Genomic DNA, 11834 nt, shown 5'->3' on the forward strand with positions numbered 1-11834 from the left:
CACATTGCTCACAGGTTACAGACCAGATAGTTTAGTTTTACAATTAAGCTTAGTTGTTTAGGGGTTAAGATGTTTTCAGGTCTAGATAGATGTTTTAAGTTGATAATGACAAAATATGATAGATATTGATTTACATTCAGAATTTTAGACGCACCAGGATAGGAAAGATGCTTTCTTCAAGGCTGCCAAATACAAATGGCCAAAACACGATGAATCTAACATTTATATAATTCCTGATTGTTTTGTGTTTCTTCTTGCTATAGGTAGTCTATTGTATATTTGTGTAATAATATAAATGCACATGTAAAAAAAGAAAAGTTTAGTTTCACAGTTCAGGTACGCCTTCATGCAGAAGTTTCATCACAGTTGCTGGGAATCTAGCTCTGCATATCGAGGGTCTCTGCTTTCTCTTGTGTTTACTTCATTCTGAGGTGGGAGGCCTTCTCAGTGCAGTGGGTTTGAGAAGATACCTGTGCACGCCATTCCAAGGGTCCCTGTGTGTTTCTTTCTGAGTTCAAGATGGAAAACAAAAGCTCTGCTAATTAATCTAGCCAAAAATCTTGGTTAGTCCTACCTGGAACACATGCCTAATCTAGAGCTAGTCACTGTGGCCGGACAGAGAAATGGCACTATCAGGGGAGGAGTAGGCATGTGGGACCTGTGGATCCCATGATGCAGCTGGCTCCAGCTATAGCACATGAGAGAGAGTGGTTTTCCAGTGGACAAGTCATGAGGTTTGAATAGTTTCCCTGCTGGAATTATGCAAGACCCTGTAATCAGACAAACTTCTTTGGAGACACCCCTGGGGAATTTTTTTAGCATAAAAATAATTTATATTCTCTGAAATTAATGACTGAGGGAAACATACAGTTCTGTAGAAAAGAGAGTAAAAATCATTTAAAATCATTCTAGCTTGAGCTTTTCATGCAGAAATAACATTTGAATTGGGCTAAAACACAAAGGATGGTTGGGCTTAAAGAGTTGGAAATACAGAAGCATGTTTCCTATGGAAGAAAGGATGGAGCAGAGGCAGGGAGGCAGGGAGGCAGGGAGGCAGGGAGGCAGGGAGGCAGGGAGGCAGGGCATAGGAGGCTTTGTTGGAGAGTTGTAGAGACAGATGCTGGAAATATCCAGCTATGGATGCCCAAGAACTTGAATGGTCAAGCCACATGGAAATTATAATGGTTTCCAAAGGAAATAAAATAGCAGATATTTATTTTATCTTATTATTTTTAATAGGCTAAATCCATTCTGCAGTCATTCCTTGAAGATTCAGGCTATCGTATCCAGGATCTGAAAAGCTTCCATTTGGTTGGGCTTGGTTCAACTCTGTGTGCTATGGACACCACTGAAATACCACTCATAAAAGCCTCAGAATTCAGGTAACCAGAATACTAGTCTACAAAATGGCAAATGTTCTATTTACTCACACATTTGCCATTTCATCCATTCATTTATCCATCCATTTATTCTCCCTCTCACTGATATGCCCACCCATCTACAATCTGTGCATACATACACCCACCATTCATCCACTCATCCATCCATCTATCCACCCACCCATTCATCCATCCATCCATCCATCCTTCTCCACCCACTAATCCATCCACCTACCCATCCATCCATCCAGTCACATACTTTCTACTTTGTAATCATTGTCCCTTTCTGGGGTAAAGAAGGCAGTGGGATTCTCTGGATCCTGTCTAAGTGCCAAGATTATATATCTTTTGCACACGCTGGATGGATGGCTGGAGAGTCCCCCAGACTCACCAGATCCCTCCTCTCTAACCAGGGCAGTGGTAGCCAGAATTGGGACACTGCTCTGCAGCACCCCTGTCTTGGCTGGGTTTAAGAAGAAAGCAGAAGTTGTATTTGGGACACCCACAGAGTGGACCAGCTCCATCTTGCAGGAGCTTGGGACCATCGCAGGTAAGAGGTCCCTGAGCACATCCTCTCTCTTTGAATTTAAAATTGGGACTAAAGTAAAACATAACAGAACAAAGTAGTAATCCTTGGCCACATGAAGCAAACATGAGGGAGTTCTAGCAGGATCTGGATGTCAAGACTTAAGCTGCAAGGGACAGTGCTCATAAGTCTGCATTTTAAATGAGCCCTCTTGGGGGTTCTTGTGCACACCATAGTTTCAAGAACATTGATCTAGAATGTGATTTAATTGGCCCCTAAATAAATGCATACCTAGTCTTAAAGTGTATAAATGAACCTCCTTCTGGGTATACACTCCACGGTGGGAGGCCAATCAGGGTTAATGTGACCCACATATTTTCCTGAGTTGATTAAGGAGCTGGGTTCCTTAGTTGGCTTTCTGGTGAGGTAAGGAATAGTGCTTCCCCAGACTCACTGACCTGTAGATTATGCAGAACTGTTAACAACACTGTAGAGTTCCGGCAGCTTGAGCTAAAGACTTGTGATTCCTTCCTCCCTAGCTGGATTAACTAAGGCAGAGCTCCGAATGCTCAACAAGCAACTGATGCCACATTTCCAGCCCTCAGCCATAAGATGCCTGCCCGGTGAGATGTTCAAAGTAGGTGCTCATTGCTTCAGGGAGTGACAGGATCTCAGCCTCATTTCAGGTCATACAGAGAAACAGGTGACAGGCCTGGCTTCTTGGGGCTTCTAGGCAGCTCTTTGCTTTCATGGCCAGAGAAGATCTGTGTGCCAGAAGTGGATGCCCACATGGTAATTTCATGTAGCTTAAAAAAAAGTAGCTACATTTATTTGTTTGTTGCTTCAATTAATTAATTAATTAACTAACTTTACATCCTGGTAGGAAGTTCCCTTCCCTCCTCCCCTCCCAGTCCTTCCCTCTCCCCTCCCCTCTCCTTCCCTCTCCTCCCCTTCCGTCCCCTCCCCTTTACCCCCTCCCTTTCTTTCCATGGGTATCAACCTTGGCATATCAAGTAGGACTGGACCCATCTTCTTCTATTGAGGTTAGACAAGACTGTCCAATTAGAGAAAAGAGATCCAAAATCCGGCAACAGAGTCAGAGGCAGCCCCTGCTCCTGCTGTTAGAGGTCCCACAGGAGGACCCAGCTGTACCTCTGTTACATATGTGAGGGGTCTAGATCTGTCCTATGGATGCTCTCCGGTTGGTGGGTCAGTTTCTATGAGCCCCTATGGGTCCATATTAGTTGATTTTTGTAGGTTTTCTTGTGATGTCCTTGACCTCTCTGGTGCTTTCAATTCTTCCCTCTCTTTCATAAGATTCCCCAAGCTCTGCCTAATGTTTGGTTGTGGGTCTCTGTGTCTGCCTTCATCAACTGCTGTGTGAAGGCACTCAGATGATTGTTATGCTAGCCCCCTGTCTGCAAGAACAGTAGAATATTATTAGTAGTGTCAGGGGTGGGTTCTCTCTTATGGCATGCCATTCAAGTTGGGCCAGCATTTGGTTGGCTGGATCAGAGGCTTTGTGGGTGGGTTAGTGTCCCTCTTCCCTGCCTGGCTACAGGAGTGTCCCCTGTGGTCCCCTGGCTACATATCCCCTGATGGAAGGAGTCTCAGCTAATGTCACCACCATAAACTTCTGGGAGCCTCCCCAGACTCACAGATGCCCCCCACAAGATTTCAGTTCTCTCTCCCAGCCCTCCTTTTCCCCACACTTGACGCCCAGCCCTCATTCCCCTCCCCACTTCCTCTCTCACCCAGTTTTCTCCCTCCATCTACTTCAGATGTCTATTTTATTTCCACTTCTGAGCGAGACTTCTGTATCCTCCTTTGGGCCCTTTTAGTTATTTAGCTTCATTGGGTCTATGAATCATAGCACGGCGATCCTGCACTTTATGGCTAATATCCACTTATAAGTGAGTATATGCCATGCATGTTTCTGGGCCTGGATTACCTCACTCAGGATGATAGTCTCTAGTTCCATCCATTTGCCCGCAAATTTCATGATGTCCTTGCTTTTAATAGCTGAGTAGTATTCCATTGTGTAAATGTATCACAGTTTCTTTATCCATTCTTTGGTTGAGAGACATCTGGGTTGTTTCCAGATTCTGGCTATTATGAATAAAGCTGCTATGAACATAGTTAAGCAAATGTCCTTGTTGTATGGTGGAGCATCTTTTGGGTATATGTCCAGGAGTGGAATAGCTGGGTGTTGAGGTAGCACTATTCCCAATTTTCTGAGAAAGCACCAGATTGATTTCCAGAGTGGTTGTACAAGTTTGTACTCCCACCAGCAATGAAGGAATGTTCTCCTTTCTCCACATCCTCACCATCATGTGCTGTCACCTGAGTTTTTGGTCTTAGTCATTTTTATGGGTGTAAGATGGAATCTCAGAGTTGTTTTGATCTGTATTTCCCTGTTAACTAATGATGTTGAACATTTCTTTAAGTGTCAGGTGATTTTTAAGGAAGTTAAAAACTTTTTAATCTTATTATTCTTTTTAGCCCCCTTCTCTTCACAGCACATGGTACTGACTTTCTCTTCCTGGAGGTACAACAAGTTCATAAACCTTTGTGCAAAGCCCCTGCGGACATATACATTTCAGAATTCATAAACTTTCAGGTTTTGTAAAGGTCACATCAATGCATAGTGTGTGCCTTAACACTCTAGCAGTGTCTGAGAGAGCATTGGCAAGCAAACACATTAATTTGGGGGGGAGAAATCTATGACCAGCCACACTAGACATACTAGAAATAGCCTCCTCTCCATTCATGTCCAACTTCTGCTGGGTTGTAGTAAACTTTGGAAAAAAACGTTCAGTTTTCAGAGTTTGTGGGCTTTGGGTTTGCAGCCAGGGATCACAGGGTTCGAGAGGACAGTCTGCTGTGATGATATAGGGGTGACCTGCATGTGTGCCACATATGTGCAGTGCCTGGCAAGGCCAGAAGAGGGAATTGTATTCCCAGAGACTGGAGTTATGGATGACTATGAGCCTCTGTGTGGGTGCTGGGAATGAGGAATGGAATCTGAGTCCTTTGGAAGAGCAGCAAAGGCCCTTACCTGCCAAGCTCCCACCCCCCACGCACAGCCCAAGACAGCATCCTTCACTGAGCTAGAGCTAAACAGAGGGTTTAGGCTGGCTGATGAGCAAGGGACTCAACTGTCGCTGTCTCCCCAGTGCTGGGATACTGGATGAGATTCTCCCCAGCCCAACTGCCGCTGTCTCCCCAGTGCTGGGGTACTGGATGAGATTCTCCCCAGCCCAACTGCCGCTGTCTCCCCAGTGCTGGGGTACTGGATGAGATTCTCCCCAGCCCAACTGCCGCTGTCTCCCCAGTGCTGGGGTACTGGATGAGATTCTCCCCAGCCCAACTGCCGCTGTCTCCCCAGTGCTGGGGTACTGGATGAGATTCTCCCCAGCCTTTTCTGTTTTTGGCATAGTGCCTTATTATGTCGTTCAATTTGCTTAAACGTGGTACGTAGCCCAGGCTGACCTCGAACAACATCCCCTGTCTCAACCTCCCGAGTGCTAGGATTATAGGTGTGTGCCATTACTCTTGGTTCAGTTTTGGTGCTGTTGCCTTTAGGGTAACACAAGGACACATCCTGTCTACCATACCAGGATGCTGGACACCTACAACACATCTGCACCCTGCACTACTATTTGGAGGAAATAAACAGCTAGCCTCAAGGCTACTGCACCACTGTTGCTGTGACACACCCACCCCACACCCCCAAACCTGAGAGAAGCAACTTAAGGAACAGGGTTGTTTTTTTTTTTCATCTCAGAGTATAGTGGATTGCAGTCCAGCATGGCAGCTGGAATCACTAGGTCTGTGTCAGACAGGAAGCAGAGAGGGGACCAGAGGCAAGAGCAGGATGTATTCCTCAAGGCTCACTAGTGCTATATACTGCCAGTGTTCTACTTGCCCAGGTAGGCCCTGTGTCTCAAAGGTCCAGCGAGGGTTGCTTCTAACTCAATCATTCCAGCTACTGAGCAAAGGCCTCCTTCCTCTCTGGACAGGCAGCACTGGGGAACAGCGAATCATGGCATTTCCCCAGCACTTCCCTCTGGTCATGTTTGGTGTATAGTTGGTGCAGCTTTTTTGTTCAGGAAGTTGCCTATTCTTGAAATTTCTATTTCAACTACATTGTAACAGGCTCCAGGTTAGACATATCTGGGGGCTAGAGATTGTCTATCGGAAGAGGTTACAGCATAGTGCCTTCAGGGGTCAGGAGTGTGATGCCAAGGATGCAGCGGGCTGGGTGTGGCCTGAGCTGAGCTGAAGAGGCCTGGCTACAGGGGAGAGAGAGAGAGAGAGAGAGAGAGAGAGAGAGAGAGAGAGAGAGAGAGAGAGAGAGAGAAGAGTGTGTGTGTGTGTGTGTGTGTATGTGTATGTGTGCATGCATGTGTGTGTGTGTGTGTGTGTGTGTGTGTGTGTGGTGAGTGTGGGCATGTGTATGTTTCTCACCACAGCTACATCGATGCAGTGTGACCACATGGACCCAGTGTTGCTGGATTGTCTTTGCTTCTTCAGGGACAAGCAGCAATCTCCATTCTCATGTGAAATCTCCTGATTTTACATGCTGGCAGCCAATTTTGAATTTATACTTGAAAACACCATGGGCCTAGGGATCCAATCTGGCTTGTGGGTCACAAGTCAGCAGCAGTCGAAAAATAGATAATTTTTGTAGTACGACTCTGTCAGTGATAGGTGTGAGTCAGCCTGGCACCTACAGAGGGAGGGACAGTGTCTTGCCCCCGCCCCCCAGCTAGGCGGGAGGGCACGAAGAGCTGCTTCTGCCTGGGGGAGTGCAGAGGCTGGAGAGGCAGGCAGGATTCCCAGCCTGAATACCACTGCTGAGTTCAGCAGCCTGCGCTGTGTCCTGGGCTGCCGGGGAATGCTTGGAAAGACTGTAAACAGAGGAATTCAATTTCGGGAGGGCATCTACTTGGACAGGAGCAGGAGTGAGTGGCCAATAGGAAAGAAAGGGATAAAGGAACATACGGATTCCTAGCTTACTTGAGGGACTTTAAAACAATCAGGACATGTCAGAGGCTCTTCTGCCATGCCATCTCATCCTAGTGTCCCTGGAGCTAGCCACGGAGTCCTTTTGAAGCTATGTGACTTCAGAAAATATCTTGTTCATAGCCCTGAAAATCACAGTGTGCCCAGTAGAGCCCCCAACTTCTACTGTCCATGGTAGTAATAACAGAAAAATCACTGCCCTCGCCCTCCTCTGAGATACCAGGATTCATCCTAGAGTATTCTGGTAGTTATGACAGAGGGGCAGGGACTGGCCTTGGAGGTGAGTCCTCTGAGTCACCTCAAAGCAAGTCCAAAAGCCTAGAGAAGTGACGTAACTTGGGAAGGTCACAAGGATGGTATGTGCTCAGATTCAGGCTGTCACTCAGGCCAGAGCTTGTTTCCTCTGGTACAAAGTAATAACCAACACTTCTATGAAAAGCCAAGACCCCTTTAATGTTTCTAATTACTTCAAGGCCAAAGTCTCAACTTGGAGTTAGAATGGCTTCATACCCTTGTAATACTTAAAAAAAAAAAAAATCTCCCATGCTCTCTTTTTTAAGGCTGCTGTTGGTGGACAAATCGAACAGGATTCAAAGATAGTTTCTTTCAGCTTTTATCTAATGCTTGCTTACAGTCACGGTGCAGGGGCATGACAAAGCTGTGAAGCTTTGAGCAGACAGATAAACGAGGTTTGGAAAATCCAGAGAGAATGTACCGATCCCCGCCTCCTGTTTCCTGCCTGCAGGAGCTCTCCACGGAGCAGATCGCTTCTTTGGGTCCTCAGAATGCTGCCTCTGTGACCTTCTCCCAGCGCCTGCAGCTCAGCTCGGCACAGCTGCAGAGCCTCCAGAGAGCGCTAGATGGCGCCAAGACTCCCTCCTGGCAGACCGATCCTGAGAGTGCCAGCCCTACCTGGCTAGCCTCCACTGGGTCCCCAACAGGTGAGCAGAACAGCACTTAACTCAGCCCCACCCCTAGCCCCCTTCTCTGAACCTTTATCTACCCTGAAATGTGGGAAATTCCCATGATTCTGGGTGGAGACTTGAATATCTGCTCTCAAAGATAAACCGGAAGTTCCCACCTAGCTTCCTTTGAACAATTCAGCTCTTGCATCTTTGAAGCCACCTGGGGGGAGTCTTTAACAGACTTCAAATTCCACAGAATCTGAATCTCTCCGGACTAAATTCATTTCAGTGACTCCTTTCATCCGCCTACTTGCTGTCCAGTATTTTTTTTTTTCTTCGTTTTTTGAGACAGGCTTTCTCTGTGTAGCCTTGGCTGTCCTGGACTCACTACGCAGACCTGGCTGGCCTTGAACTCACAGCGATCCGCCTGCCTCTACTTCCCAAGTGCTGAGATTAAAGGTGTGGGCCACCACGCCCGGCTTTTGCTGTCCAGTATTAATCAACCACTGTATATCTCTTTGAAACCTATTATATAAAGGCTGAGAATGTGGATGCAAGTAGGACAGGTGATGATGGCCCCTTGTCAGTAAGAGCTCAAAGCCATAAGGCTAGGGAGGCAAAAAGCAGGAACAGATGATGGCAAGTGAGGGCAAAATAGGGAGAAAAGAGGAAGAGAGGGAGGGAGGGACAGAAGGAGGGACGGGGGGGGGGGGGGGCGGGTGAGAGAGGGAGGGAGGGGCGGAGGGAGGGACAGTCCCCCAGAGTGGATGCCATTACTCCTGCTGCTATGGCTTTCTCCTCTTACTCCTTTGACTCCTTTCCTCAGCCCCTCACTCCCTCACATCTTCCTGACTCCTGAATTGAGTGGGTACCTCCTTTGGATTAGGTGTGGGTCTATACTTCTGGGAAGACAGTTTAGAGCAAGCCAGACGCATCATCCTTGCGCTCACAAATTCAGTGATGGAAGCGTAAGAGAAGGCATGGTGCTGATGTGACTCAGAGAGAAGATGGTGGCGTGTGTCCCAGGAGGGAGCAACCGGAAACCACCCACACTAGAAAGAGAATTTGGTACCTATCTAGGACCCCCTTCCCTTTCTCTCTTCCTCCACCTTTTTTCTTAATTAACAACCACCATGCTCACTCCTTTCCTTCCATTGAGGATGGAGAGTTGAGGACCTAGCAATATCTGTGGCCACAAGCAGCACTTCCAAGTAGGAGCCATATTCTTGGATACACTTGTGTTTTGCAAATTTTCATGGAAACATAGAATTCATATGGTATTTTGCATGGTGATACATAAAGTGGATAAAGCATATAGTTTTGAACATATAAGGCCTGAAAATTATGTGATGGACCTTTCCCCGCTGTCCCCCATCTCCCAGCTTTTCAGTTCCTCTCTCCAGGGGTAACCAATGTTAGTACCTGGTGTATTTGTCTGCACGTACACAAACAACCAGGTCTACACAGGCCTTGCACATTTAATGTCCTACTGTACCCTTGTTCTGCACCCTGCATTTGGGATCGGTGGATCTAATGGAATCCCTCACTGGCATTCCACCCTCTGTGGGAACAAAACAATGGGTGGTTTTAGGGCTGAGCCTTAAGCCTGACCTGATTTATTGAGATTCTCAGTTGGATTATCATGTTTTCTGTTACAAATGATGCAGCGGTGCCATCTGTGCACATCCCAGTGGCAAGTACACTTTAAAAAAAAGGATTTATTTATTGCATATGAGTGCTTTATCTGCAGAAGAGGGCATCAGATAACATTATAGATGGTTGTGAGCCAACATGTGGTTGCTGGGAATTGAACTCTGGACCTCTGGAAGAGCAGGTGGTGCCCTTAACCACTGAGCCATCTCTCCAGCCTGGCAAGTACACTTTTAAGATAAGGGGTAGGTACTATTTTCTCTTGAAATTGCAATGTCAGAAAGGGCAAGGCAAGACCTTACATTCCCTTCCTCCATTTACCTCACAGACCCCTTAACAGCTGCCATTAGGTGAATCGGTTTTTTTTTGGGAGCCGGACCCTTTGTCCACCTCTTGTTTCTTAAACATCTGGGAGTGATGCTTAAATGTAGATTCTTGGGCTTCCCCCAAGAGTTCCTAAGTCAGCATTGCTAGCAAAGCACCTAGACACCAGCATCTTGGACAAGCTCCCTGACTCCTTTGATTAACGAAGGTATGGCATATGCCGAGTCACACAATCCCATTGTGTTCCTTCTCCTCCATCACACCCATTTAAGAGATGAAGACATGGAAGGTTGCAGGAGAGAGAGAGAGAGAGAAAGAGAGAGAGAGAGAGAGAGAGAGAGAGAGAGAGACAGAGAGAGAGAGAGACAGACAGACAGACAGACAGACAGAGAGAGACAGAGAGACAGAGAGGATGCAGGGAGTTGGTCATGATGCCTCTATCCTGTGCAGTCTACAGCAAATTCATGGACCTTCCTGCCTTGTGTTTGCTTTCAGGAGAGCCCACCTCCCGGGTTCTTTGGCTTGGCTGTCCCCTGCTGCTTCTCATGGCCCAAGTTCCTATGCTGAGCTGTCTGTTTGGTGTGGTACAAAGCTGGTGAAGGTGTGTAGAGACAGAAGCTGCTTTCAGACTGTGGGAGACCTTTACCCAAAGAGCCTCAGTGAGGGCAGCGGGACTCTGTGGCCTTGGGAAATTATTATTAAAACCATCTTGCAAATTCTTAAGCTACCATGCCTCCTTAGTGGGCTCTCTTTTCTTTCCATCCCATGTTGGCTTGGAGACAGAGAAGCTGTGGTGATGTAAGGATGAGAAGAGAGAGAGAGAGAGAGAGAGAGAGAGAGAGAGAGAGAGAGAGAGAGAGAGAGAGAGAGAGAGAGAGAGAGACTCTTTTAGCCGGGGCGTGATCGTGTCTCCAGCCTGGCTTGATTTCCCTTCCCTGGAGCACCAGGCAGCGTTGGATTTCTCCTTCAACACTTAGCTGGGCTGAAATAAATGAATCTCTCAACAGAAGCCAATATTCCTGCCTGATTGCTGCGACTAATTGATGTTTTGGTGGGTATCACATTGCTTGGAAATTAAAACATTTAACATGGCTCAACATTAAATCAATTTTTAAATACATTTTCCAGATGTTTCTATTTCCTTGGGAATCAGTGGAGTTGTAAGTTAACCTTTCTAAACCTTTTTTTAGTTTTAGTAGAGGGTGTGGTTTTAATCTGCTCTGGGGTTTGGTGAATGGGCTGAAATAAAAAGATATAAAAAATATATTGGATATGTCAATCATTGAAGCAGTTTCTGACTAGTGCAAAAAACTCAACCTCTCCCCTCCTCCAACTTGTTTCTTCTGTGATGAACTTCTTTCTAGAAATTGTCAGGTTCCTTTGATGTTAGGGACAAGAATTCAGAGCAATGGAAAGATTGGGGTAGATTGGCCTTTACTACTACTGGAAGCTGTGTCATTTGCAAGGTGACCATTGTGCCACTTGGCTCTCTCTCTCCTCTTTTAAAAAATCATTTGTTTTTATTTTATGTATAAGGATGTTTTTTTTTCTGTGTGTGTGTCTGTGCTGCACATGTGCACCCAGTGGCCATCATAGGCCAGAAAGGGGAGTTGGATCCCCTTGGATGGGAGTTGCAAATGGCTGTCAGCCACTGTGGTGGTTTGAATGAAAATGCCCCCTATAAGACTCACAGGGAGTGGAACTGTTGGCAATGTGGCCTTGTTAGAGGAAGCGTGTCACTGGGGGTGGGCTTTGAGGTCTCAGAAGCTCAAGCCAGGCCGAGTGGTTCACTTTCTCTTCCTGCTGCCTGCTGACCCAGATGTAGAATTCTCAGCTCCCTCTCCAGCAACATGTCTGCCTGTGCACTGCTGTGCTTCTTGCCATGACAATAACAGACTAAACACCTGACACTGTAAGCCAGCCTCAATTAAATGTTTTTCTTATTAAGAGTTGCCATAGCCATGATGTCCCTTCATAGCAATAGAAACCCTAACTGAGACAATGCCATGCGGATACTCTGCA

At 46.6% G+C, this 11834-nt stretch overlaps 1 protein-coding gene across 1 annotated transcript in view; it reads left to right on the plus strand.

Moving 5' to 3' along the window:
- Otoa (otoancorin) overlaps window positions 1-10447 on the plus strand; it is a 75141-nt gene extending 64694 nt beyond the window's left edge. The window contains exons 24-28 of the mRNA XM_051146986.1: window positions 1240-1382; window positions 1793-1929; window positions 2445-2542; window positions 7679-7874; window positions 10308-10447. Coding sequence (XP_051002943.1) covers window positions 1240-1382; window positions 1793-1929; window positions 2445-2542; window positions 7679-7874; window positions 10308-10411 — 678 coding nt within the window. The 3' untranslated portion in view covers window positions 10412-10447. The remainder of the gene's footprint in view (window positions 1-1239; window positions 1383-1792; window positions 1930-2444; window positions 2543-7678; window positions 7875-10307) is intronic.
- The last annotated feature ends 1387 nt before the right edge of the window (window positions 10448-11834 follow it).

This window comes from Acomys russatus, chromosome 5 (assembly GCF_903995435.1).
Source record: "Acomys russatus chromosome 5, mAcoRus1.1, whole genome shotgun sequence".
In the NCBI taxonomy this organism is placed as follows: domain Eukaryota; kingdom Metazoa; phylum Chordata; class Mammalia; order Rodentia; family Muridae; genus Acomys; species Acomys russatus.